We start from the raw sequence: 11,892 nt of genomic DNA on the forward strand, positions 1-11,892 counted from the left end.
CCATTCAAACCAGCAGAATTCAGTCTTAGTGATGATAACAAAGGAAGAGGCCCTTTGCTTCTGGGAATGGCATTAGCTTGAGGACTAGCCGTACCAGGAGGCTAGCACCTAGCAGCCTAGAGGGGAGATGCATCTAGAGCCTGTATGACCCCCACCCCACCCCAAAAATCTCCATTCTTTTTCCTTGGCTCTGCATCCCACACACGCTGCTTCCTTGGGCCGCTGTTAACACTCAGCTAAACCAACCTTCCACTTCCTTCATACCACGACTGTCAACATTCTGCAACTGCTCCTCCCACTGAGCAGTAAGAATGATTGTGAGCATCAACCGCTGACCGGCAGCAAGCGTGCATTCGGGTACTTGCCATTAGGACAAAAGCTTCTCACCTATCAAGCAGCCAAAAAAAGGGAGAAGCTAAGCTGGAACTCTGAGCTAACTTCATGGCGCTCACACTTCAAGAAACTTTAACCTGCCGGGGGGCCACCAACATGGTCTCTGTACCAGAGAATCGGGGAGGGGGGAAGAGAAAGGTGGGCGCCCCCTAACACCACCAGGGTGTTGGATAGTAAGTGATAAGTGCAACTTTCCTTGTCTCAGTTCAGCAAAAGGATGGGAGAAAAGACTCATGGATGATCTCTAGAGTTCTACATGGAGCTCACAGGGCTGGAGAAAGGGCTATCTACATGGATCGGTCATCCCGTTCCTTCAGTCTCCGTCTCAGCTAAGAGTCTAGACTCTATTTGTCCAGAATAAGGAAGAGCAGCAGCAGCAACACGATGGGCAGGAAAACAAGTAAGAGGCTCAGCATCTCAGCGATGAACAGTCCAACCAATGCTAAGCGGTAACAACAACGGCAACGGCGCTCCAGGCGGGCTAGCCTTCTGATAAGGGAAGGAGGGTAGCGGACGCAGGGCAGGAAGCCGACCATGCGGGTGGTATGGAAGCGGACCTGGAAGTGGTGCTCCAAGCCTCCCCAGACCCCCGGACGCCGGGCTGGAAGGGCGGTGAAAGTGGGAGGCGCCATGGCTGGGCCCTGCTCAGCGTTCATCAACAGCAGCTCCTCTTGCAGCTTGCAGATCTCCCACTCCATCATGGGCGTCTTTTGGCGGCAGATGGGGCAGCGCACGCGCCCTATGTCGGCAGCGCTGGACGCCTCCATGATGGAGCGCAGGCACTGGCCGCAGAGCACGTGGCTGCAGTTCAGCAAGGCCGGCCTGCGCTTGTCTTGGTCGTACAGTTCTGTGCAGATGGGGCACTCCTGCTCATCGACACTGTCGTCCTCTGTCTGGATGCGGCAGGACGGCTGTACAGCCCCCAGCTCCCCACTGCTGAGGGCCCAGCCTCTGGTCTCCAGAAGGCGATCGTGTTCCATCTCTGTGACGTTTTCCACCAAAGGAAGCTCTTGCTCAACTTTGATGCTATAACTCTCTTCCTCCACTGCAAGGGGAGCAAGCACCACTTCCTCCTCTTCCTGTGGGGCTGTGGCAGGCAGCCAACCTTCACCAGGGCAGCAGGCAGCTAAAGACTCTCTGGGACTTACAGGAGGTTGCTCTGGATCGCTCTCCTCAGCCCACGCAGTCCGACTGTGGCTCAGGTCCTCCTCCATGCTCCCCGAGCTCATGGGCAGGTCTTCTGACCAGTCACTTCCTTTCTGCACTGATGCTTTCATTGTCCCTGTTGGACCCTCAGCAGCAACTCCGTCCTCAGCAGACTTTGCATCTGTAGGAGTGCTACCCTTTGGTTCCACGTCCAGTGCTATGGTCAGGCTACGGGTACCAGGAGGACACACACTGAAGCAGACCTCTTCTATCTCCGGGTCACACAAAAGAGCTGGCTCTGACATGAGGGCTCCTCCTGACTCCAACGGGGTCCCGGCCATTGCGCTCCCAGGTTCCGTATCAAGAAAATAACCTGCATCCGTGCGGCCCTACAGTCCTCCTGTTTTTCAGCCACAATCTCCCACCGCTCAACGACCGGGAAACACATGGAACCCAACCTGTTCCCATGTCGTCCGCTTCTGAAATCTTACGGCTCAAAGCAGGGCCAGGATCCGTTTCACAAGAAGTTGGAGGAGACACAGCAGGCCTGGTACGTTTGTTCTTCCCTGGTCCAGGAACAGCCCTCATTCAACTGCATTGGTGGGTCCCTGAGACACACGCTCTGGGGCTTGGCCTCCTCTGAGCTGCTGGCTCTCTGGGTTGTGCCTTTGTACCTTCCCAGCTCAACAGGTGAACAGCTCTGACTGTAGCCGGGCTGGTTTATCAACTTGCAAGACTGCACGAATCAGGGCAGGAACTCGGCCTAGATGAAGGCAGCTGCCAATCAGAGGCCTGTGACATGCTCCAGGGGGTGGGGCTGGCTCTGTAGGTAAGTCCTTCCCGGGCCACAGGTTTGCCTCTTTTCATCTTATCAGTCATTAAGCAAACCTTTCAACTGAGATTCTTGCGCCAGGCACTGCTCCCTGCTCTCCAGTCTCTCTCACCCACAAGCCAGGTCCATGTGTTTTAACATAAACACTGGAGGGCATGCATGACTACGCATTTGCATCCAGAACCCGTTTCTGTTATGGGGGGGGGGGAAGCAGCCACTTAGTACTGAGTTAGACAGAGCTATATAGTTCATCTGGCTCTGTGTTTTTTTCCTCTGACGGGCAGAAGCTTCCCAGGATGTCAGGCAGAGGAAAGTATTTTCCAGCACCAGCTACCGGAAGCCCTTTCAGCCGGACATGCTGGGGATTACCTGGAAACCTTAAATGCATATGAAGCCATCTTATACTGAGTCAGATTGTTGATCCCTCGAGCTCAGTGCCATCTCTTTAGACTGGCAACAGAAATACCAGGAAAATTCTTCTGCATGTAAAGCAGCTGCTCTGTCCACTGAGTAACAGGCCCTCCATGGATGTTATGGGGCTGGGCTGATGAGAATGGCTTCTACTGCCGTGTGTGTGTTAGCATCAGAACTCCCATAGAAACCCATTATACAAACGACCCATTTGCAGCCCTGTACAATTCTAGTCACCTCATCCCAAAAAAGGATACTGCAGTGAGGAAAAGATGCAGGAAGCTAGAACTGCAGCACCCTCCCTATGAGGACAGCCTGAGAAGTCTGGAACATTTCCATTTAAGAGAGACAGGCAACTAAGGGCGGGGGAGAGACAAGTCAGGAGATTTATAAAATTATGGGGTGGGGAGAGTAGAGATGTCTCTCTCTCTCTCATGGTGCTGGAACTTGGGAAAGGGAAGAGTCATCTTTTCACATCAAGTTGCAGGCAGGCAAAAGAACCAGAACTTTCACGCTGCCCTGTATGGTGTAGTGGTTAGAATGCTGATCGATGATCGAGAAGCTCCAGGTTCAAGTTTTCACTGTGCCACGGGTGACCTTATGCCAGTCATTCTCTCTCTCTCTCTCTCTCTCTCTCTCTCTCTCTCTCTCTCAGCCTAACCTATGTTATAGGGTTGTTGTTACATGGATGAAACCAAGAGGACAGAACACTGTCGTAAGCTACTTCAGGTACCCACCGGGGAGAAAAGCAAGGCACAAATATCTATATAAATGTGTATGGTGGTAACTTGCTTATATTTATAAAAGAGCAACAGCTCATCAGTAAGGATAACAACTAAAAAGAACTGCCCTGTATAAAGGCAGCTTGGCCCTGAATACCAGACCTTGAGGGCAAACCACAGGGGAAAGGCTGGTGGCTTCACACTCCACCTGTGAGCTTCTCAAAGGCACCTGCCTTTGATTCTTCAGTATGGCAGATTTTACTTTATTAGCTTAGATTATTTATGGTTCCTTTTATTGCTGTTTCTGCTGTTTTATTACTATCTAGTATTCTTAATTTTAATGCAGGGATTTTTACTTTTTGTTCTGTTTTTGCTTATAGCTCCTTTGCAAGCCACCCTGAGTGCTATTTCCAGGAAATGGGTGGGGTGGACATTGCTGCAGTGATGATGACAAACTAGTTTGCCAGAGGTGCAAACAGGATGCTGGACTACAGGGAACCTTTGGTCTGATCCAGCTGGGCTGCTCTCACATTCTTACCCCAGCTCCTGCTTCCTTATCTACTCATGGCAGGGTACTGGCCAGCCCAAACCAGCCAGTCACTTCCCCTCCCTTGCCCAAGGCAGCAGCTGGTCTCATTGACACCAGCCATGATGGGAATGGGATCACCATCCTGACTCAGTTGCTGGGCTTTGTTAACTTCTTGCTCAATGGGCAAGGCTTGGTAGATCAGGAAAGAGCGGCTCAGCTTGTCATCCCAGCGATCTTGTCCTAAAAGAAATGAAGGTGGCCGGAGGCACCAAGCATGTGCTGATCTGGATTCAGAACTGGCTGCAGCAAGACACTGGACACACCGTCAGAAGTTCTCAGCCTTGGGTTAAATGACTGGTTCTGCTCAATGTGCTTCCACTGCCACCTTTGCACCAGTAAACTAATTAGCTCAAGGCTAGCGAATATCCACTGCCTTATTTCCAAAGTGAAACTGGCACCCTGCTTTTGGAGGCCCGTGCCTTTGAAACAGCTGAGCTGCAGGAATACATTCAGAGTAAGAACATTTATTTATCATCAGGAGAGTCTGGATAGATCACACCATACCTAGACCAGCTTCCTGTTTCCTGCAACTGAGGAGATGCCCTCAAGGGAAAGGCATGAAGGGAAAAGCTTTCCATTGTCACCATGCTCCAGCAACAAGATAATACTTAACATTCATAGAGTGTTTTCACAGTTCAAAGTGCTTCATAAGCATTATCTTCCTGGCAAGCCTTACAACAGCCCTGTAAGGAAGGGCACTATTATTATCCCTAGATTGCAGACTGGGAGAGGGGGGAGCGCAGATTGGCCAAGATCACCTTGTGAGTTTGTGGCAATGGTGAAACTTGAGCCAGAGTTCTGAGACCACAGCTTAATATTCTCTTGGCAATAGGCTCCACTTATTTTCAGAGATGGATTGCCCCTGAAACTGGAGGCTTCATGTAGGAATCAAGAGGACTTGAATTTCTTCTCCTCCTACAGCCCACCACCCTGTATCATGACAGAGAGTTTCACAAGTCAGTCACGCATTGCGTAATGAAGTACTTTCGTTGGTCTGTGCTAAATCTGCTGCCAATCAGTTTCATGGTTTGGGGGGGCTGAATTGTGGTACCATGAGAAATGCAGGGGGGGAAATCTCACTGACTTTCTCTGCAACCGTCAGAGTATACATCACTGTACCTGGTCGCACAATGAGATGAAATGCAGGGGAAAGAGAGCAAGAGAGAGAGCAAGAGAGAGGACCCTGGAAGAGCACTCCCCCCTCTCACGGGGAAGATCCTGAAACAATTAGAGCTAACCACTAATAGAAACAAATTGTCAGTCAAGATGGACAGTGGTCTGACTTAAAGAAGCAATTATCGTGTTCTTAATGACAAGGTCAGCTGTCTACCGGCCAAAAACCATGATCTTGTTATTTTAAAACATAAAAGGAAAAATCCCTCAGACTTTGTGATCTGATCTCTCTCTTAAGAAGTGTACACATTATTCAATAAAAAGCTATTCAGAGCCCATGGAAAAGGATGTAATTTAGAGGACGCACCCACAGATACAATGAAATGGCATTCCACCTCTCCCATAACAGCCTAAAAGCCAGGGGGTAAGTGACCCAGACAAATTGCCTGGGCCGAGGTTTATTGGTCAGTGTCTGGGCATGGTACTCCCACATTAGCTACGTCTGTTCAGCTCTGGGTAAGAAGCATTCTTTGCTGTCCAAGCCTCTACTACAACTCAAGACCAGGTCTCAGCCTGAAAACGGCAGGTCCGATCCAAGGTTGCAAAGTACTCCTCAGCTTCTGAGGCAGAGAGGCCTCCTTCTGACTGGAAGACAAACTTCAGGGCTTCTGCCACTGCCTCTGGCATCTGCTTGGTATTCCTGGAAAGAGAAGGGTCTTGTTGTTACATGGGATAAAAAGAGAGACTGTGGACAATCCCCCAACCATTTTGTGGCCCTGAGTAGGCCATCATAGTAAAAGTGGCGCCTATCTTCAAGGGGGGGGGGGATTTGGCCCTTAGCAGTAATTTGGAGGGGTGGGGCATTTCAAGGCGAGGAGAAATAGCAAAACCTAAATACATCGTGCCTAAGATACATATTTAATTTCAACCACACAATAATTGCAATATTTGTACCATGGCCTTGTCAGTCGTTCCTGGTACCTTTCCCCACTCATTTCCAGAACTCTGGGAGGTGGGGAGTGTGTTGCCCTCTTGCTGAGCAATTGGGCACAATATTTCATCCATGTTTTCCCTTCTCTCTCTCTGTAACCAAAAACGGGCTACAAACTTACAAAGCAAAACATGGAAGCTGAACATTCAGTGGCTTGGATTATTTCTCAATGGTTCAGGTCTCCGCCAGCTCTTTTATGACGATGGCCCGGCTGCTGGTTTGGCACGGCTGAAGCTGCTTGTTTTTAAAACTTTCAACCCCTGAAGATATCTCCAGGTGGTTCAAGAGGGAAGCTGCTGTCCCTGCCAAGGGTACGCCCACCTGCCTCCTGAGCCTTGCTTTGCATTTCCAAGAATGAAACAGAACCTGTTTTGCCTGGAGGGCCAGTCCTACATCTCAGTCTCCCCCACCTGAGACAGGGAGGTGAATCAAGATTTTCGTCTGTCATAACTGAGGACTGACAGTGCTTGTGACACAACACTGCACGTTCCAGGTGTGAGATGCCACGAAATAGTTTGTTACTTGGGATGGTCACATCAAGCAGATCCAGAGGGATAGCCAAACAAACACACAACAGGTAATCAGAAATGGTAAGCTAACCAAATACTGCAGAGACAGAAAAGTGGAAGAGAAAGACTGAAGGTTGACCAGGAAAGGAGGAAATGTCATGCTCAGCCCCCCCCCCCCACTTCTACATCAGGAAGGGACGGTGTCAGACCCTTGGGCTGCATTCAGACATAACAATCAGCCATAGCTTTTAAGCTGTGGCTTGGTCAAACCCCAGGGAGTTATGACTAAGGCTGCCAATCTCGACATGAGCCTGGAGCCCTCCCAGAATTAGACTACAGCAATAAGTTCACCTAGAGAAAATGCCCATTTTGGAGGGTGGACTCTGTTGCACTGTACCCTGCTGAGCTACCCCCCCTCCCCAAAAGCCCCCCACACAAATCTCCAGGAATTTCTCAACCCAGAGCTGACAGCCCTATAATGTCTGAACACAGATGATCCCACAAACTGTAGGTTGCTGATTGGCACCAAACTGAATCTTGTTGGTTACCACAATATGTAATTTGTCGCGACATCAGAATCCACAAACGGGGTGGCATCACCCCTTGCAGCAGCCAGGCCTCAAAGGTGGCAAAAAGGGGACCATCACCCCTTGCAGGGAGGCATAGAGGAACACAGAAGCAGATGCACCAGGGCTTGTGTGCTCTAACAAGGATCTCCTAACTTAGCATCGGGTTGGCTAACCAGCGCTTGCTGGTTGATCGTGATGCCTGAATGCTGCCTTGTAGTCCAGGGGCTGGAACCCATGAATCCTTTGCTCTAACAGTGTCGTTTCCCTTGAGGGCTGGGAGCTTTATGCTGATGCAAGAGGCTGACGGTTCCTTGAGTAATTCCTACTAATTAATCCAAAGTAGCTGTTTTGGCAAGCCTGAGACAAGAAGAGTATAGACCAGAGCTTCTATTCTGCACTGGTGACTGACAAAGAGGATGGGTGAGGGACACGGCAAAACTGTACCAGCCACATTATGCCACTGACATTTCTGTTTCCATATTCCTCCTTGGAGCAGAATTAAGAGAAGAGAAGAAGAAGAAGAGATTGGATTTATACCCCACCCTTCACTACCCAAAGGAGTCTCAGCGCGGCTTGCAAACTCCTTTCCCTTCCCCTCCCCACAACAGACACCCTGCGAGGTAGGTGGGGTTGAGAGAGCTCTGACAGAAACGGCTCTTTTTCAAGAACAGCTCTTATCAGAACTACGGCTTGCCCAAGGTCATCCAGCTAGGTGCAAGTGGAGGAGTGGGGAATCAAACCCGATTCTCCCGGATTAGAGTCCGTGCACTTAACCACCAAACCTAAGTTATATTCACTCTTGCTGATCTATTCAAGGAAGTCTAGAAAGCACTTCAGTGCCCTCTGATGCTGTTCAGTGAAGGCATAGTGCTCTCGCTCTCTTCAAAACAGTAAAAAACCCCATGCCTGTGCTGTCCTGTCTGACTGTGGCTGGAGGGGCTCACATAAACAAACGCTTCCCCGTACAAAGAAATGCCTCGGACACAGAGAACAAGCATGGGGGGCTGTGCTACAACCTTTCTCCCTGATGTTAATTTCCTAGTTAGAATGTCAGACCAGGATCTGAAAGACCGATGTTTAAATCCCCAACTCTGCCATGGAAGATTAATGGTTGACCTCTGGCAAGTCAGACACACTCAGCATAACCCACCTAGCGGGGTTGTTGTAAGGATAAAATGAAGGTGGGGAGAATGATGTAAGCTGCTTTGGAGTCCCTGGTGGGGAGAAAGGTGGGTAGAAATACAGTAAATAAATTCTACCTGCCAGGGAAGACTACTCAGTCCCCTGCATCCTGACATGATACAGCCCAAGCGTAAGTTTACCACGTCCATGGGAGCTAGGGCCTAATATTTTCCCTTTGGATAATACCACAGGGAATGTCATGAGACATTAAGGGCCCCTGGAATCCTCTGCCTCAGGAAGAAGAAGAGTTTGATTTATACCCTCCCCTTCACTCAGAATCTCAGAGTGGCTTACAATTTCCTCTCCCCATAACGGGCACCTTGTGAGGCAGGTGGGGCTGGGAGAATTCTGAGAGACTGGCCCAAGGTCACCCTGGCCCAAGGCTGCATGTGAAGGAGTGGGGAATGAAACCCGGTTCCCCAGACCACTCTTAAGCACTAGGCCAAACTGAAAAAGAACACAGGATCTGAATGGCATGTCCTCAAGCATTCCTGGCCAAGACTCCCTTCGAACTCTTAACACCACCTGGCCTCATGCTCCAAATATTTGCTCCCACTCCTTGCTCCACCGGCTGCATGCTGGCTGTGGCTTGGCTCAGCGTTCATTAGCTTGCGTCAACATGACAGATGAATCCCAGTGTAGGAGGGCCCTTTGAAGCTGGGCACAGGGCCAGGCAGTGACTCAGGGAAGCAGCCATGCTGTGGGGAAGCCCCAGGAAGCTGCCCTCGGCCTTCAGAGACACTCACTGACACTTAAGAGGTATTTCAAAGGGGATTAGATGAAAGGTGGTTAGCCATAATGGCTAAATAGAGCCTCCACGTTCAGAGGCAGTATACCTCTGCCTGCCAATTGCTGAGGGGAAGGATAACAGCAGGCCTTTGTGGGCCTTCTGAGGCATCAGGGGGGAACAGGATGCTGATCAGCAAGTCCTTAATGGGTAATTTTCAAGGATTAGATACCCAGCTAGTGCCATCTGCAAGGATTTGGTGTGCCTCAGACCACCATGGGCTGGGCGACCTTGCCCAACAGGTCTTATTCATAATAATAATAATAATAATATACTTTATTGTCATTGTACATAGTACAACGAAATTAAAGGTGCAATCATTCGGTGATCTACAACCATACTCATACACTCACACAACCATTCACAACCATCCCATAACTCCCTTAATGTTCACACTGCAACTTAAACAACCAATGTCACCCAAATTCCAATTTCATACAGCATTTAAAGCAATAATAGCTCTTGAATAAAAACTATTTTTAAATCTGTTTGTCCTTGTTTTAATTGTCCTATATCTTCTACCCGAAGGCAGCAGTTCAAACAGGGGGTGTTCAGGGTGTGACAAATCCTGCAGAATGTTCTTTGCTTTTTTCAAGCATAGAGAACTATACAATTCCTCCAGGAACGGGAGAGGGCAGCCAATAATCTTCTGGGCTGTGATGATAACTCTCTGGAGAGCTTTCCTATCCACAGCCGTACAACTGGCAAACCAGGCGCAGACACCGTATGTCAAAATGCTCTCTATTGAGCAACTGCTCTTTGGCACTCACCCAGCCAGGTAGATGTATGCGTTCCCCTGGCTCACCAGATCCCATACTAGTTTCTTGTTCTCTCGGATACGGTGCTGGACATAAACCTTCTGCTCCTGCATATCAAGGAAGAAGCATGGTTTAATAATAACATTCAACATTTCTATAGCATTCTCTGTGTTCAGAGCACTTTCACGTGAATTCTCTCTGTAGGACAGGCCAGTAATATTAATCCTATATTGCAGATTGGGGGGGGGACACAATGGCTGAGGTGTGATGGTGAACTGCCTAGAGCCATCTAATGACTACATGATGGCAATTAGATCTGAACTGGTGGCCCCCCTGGATCACAGCTCACACACTCTCAATCATGATGCTACACCAGCTCCCCCTAATTTGATGCTACCTAACTTTCCCCCCCTCCCAAGAAACCTGCTTTCTCTGATCTACACTTCCACTATGTGTTACATAAAACTTACAATCCAGGCCATGGTGATGTATAATATAACTAAAAACCCTATGGAAATATCTGGCCCCTTGAGAGGCACTCCCTGAAACCTGCCCCCGCCCCCATTTTCCAACTTATAAGAAAAAGACAAAAGGAAACAGAATGGAGTCAGGGGCCAGCAGGACTCACCAGAAGGCCAAGTTGAGGGTAAGAGTTGGAGTCTTTACTCCGTTCTTGATTTCTATTTGCTCAACAGGTATCTACATTCTTTTTTTTAAAAAGCCCCCCTAATTCAGAAAGCAACAACAAATAACTAAATTTTCTGTCCTGTATCAACTATGTTCATGCTATTTCCATAATTTATGCTGCAACCACTAACCATGAAGAAGGGTCAGGTGCTGTGCAAAGTGCTGAAGCCCTCACACACATTGCAACCACCAGGACTAGAAACTTAAAAAAACAAGGACAATTGAGATTTTCAGAATGCTAAATGTCTCCAAAACAAAAATCTTTGCATGTGCAGCATGATGGTGCAAGCATGGAATACAAAGACCTATGACTGTGACAAATGATTAGGCCTGGAGCTAAGGGTGAACCCAATGCCTGAAGACATGGTAGATTTCCCCCACTGATCAGTACAATAGACAGAGGTGAAAGTGAAGCTTGCTTGCTAGGTCCTCAGTAAGCAATCCCTGTGAGAAGGTTTATAAATGTCATGCCCTTCAGTAAGACATCATTTTGTGTCATCACTCTCGCCCAGGGGTGCAAAACTGGAATCCAAAATGGAATACCAGATGCAGAACCGAGCAGAGAATCGGTTTTTGTTTTTTATTTTAAATATCACTGGGTCAGTGTTCCCTCTAAGCTGAGTTAGTGTGAGCTAGCTCAGTTTTTTAGCCTCCGGCTCGCACATTCTGTCTTAGCTCAGGAAGGATGGCTCCAGAGGAAACTAATTTATGCGGTCGCCAAATCGCCCACTCACAACTTTAATGCCAGTAGCTCACAAAGTAGAATTTTTGCTCGCAAGACTCCACAGCTTAGAGGGAGCATTGCACGGGTATCTTCTCACCATATTGCTCAGAAGACAGGGGAAAGGGGAGACCCTAAGATGCTGGGGGGCAGAGAATCTCATCTCAGCAAGGTTCAGGGGACAAGGTTCCAAGTGTTGTTGCCCCTCAGTATGACCAGCAAAACAATACAAAATAGAATGATGCTTGTTAGGGTGATTTCACTGAAAACTTCCACTTTTCTTGGCGCGGAATGTGGACTGCCTCAGTAGCCCTTATTACTCTGGAGAATATGCTGCCCTAAGAGCACTGAAGGGGTTTTTTTTTGTTTTAAAACCTCATGAAAACACCAAGATTATTGGTGGAGGAAATATTTGGGAAGACACCTCATTTTAGCATGGTAATGGATCCCAAGCTACATGCACATATAGGCACATGCAGGCA

General features: G+C 48.7%; 1 protein-coding gene across 2 annotated transcripts in view; it reads right to left on the minus strand.

The window, feature by feature from the left end:
* Positions 1-5,460: 5,460 nt before the first annotated feature.
* The window catches only part of LOC107115172 (NADPH-dependent diflavin oxidoreductase 1-like), a 31,419-nt gene continuing 24,987 nt past the window's right edge, over positions 5,461-11,892 (minus strand). For both annotated transcript variants that reach the window (XM_015416804.1, XM_015416803.1), the window contains 2 exons: positions 10,015-10,109; positions 5,461-5,906 (listed from right to left, as the gene is read on the minus strand). In XM_015416804.1, the coding sequence (XP_015272290.1) occupies positions 5,762-5,906; positions 10,015-10,109 (240 nt within the window). In that variant the 3' untranslated portion in view covers positions 5,461-5,761. The remainder of the gene's footprint in view (positions 5,907-10,014; positions 10,110-11,892) is intronic.

Source organism: Gekko japonicus, unplaced genomic scaffold (genome assembly GCF_001447785.1).
Source record: "Gekko japonicus isolate JY-2015 unplaced genomic scaffold, Gekko_japonicus_V1.1 scaffold140, whole genome shotgun sequence".
Lineage (NCBI taxonomy): Eukaryota > Metazoa > Chordata > Lepidosauria > Squamata > Gekkonidae > Gekko > Gekko japonicus.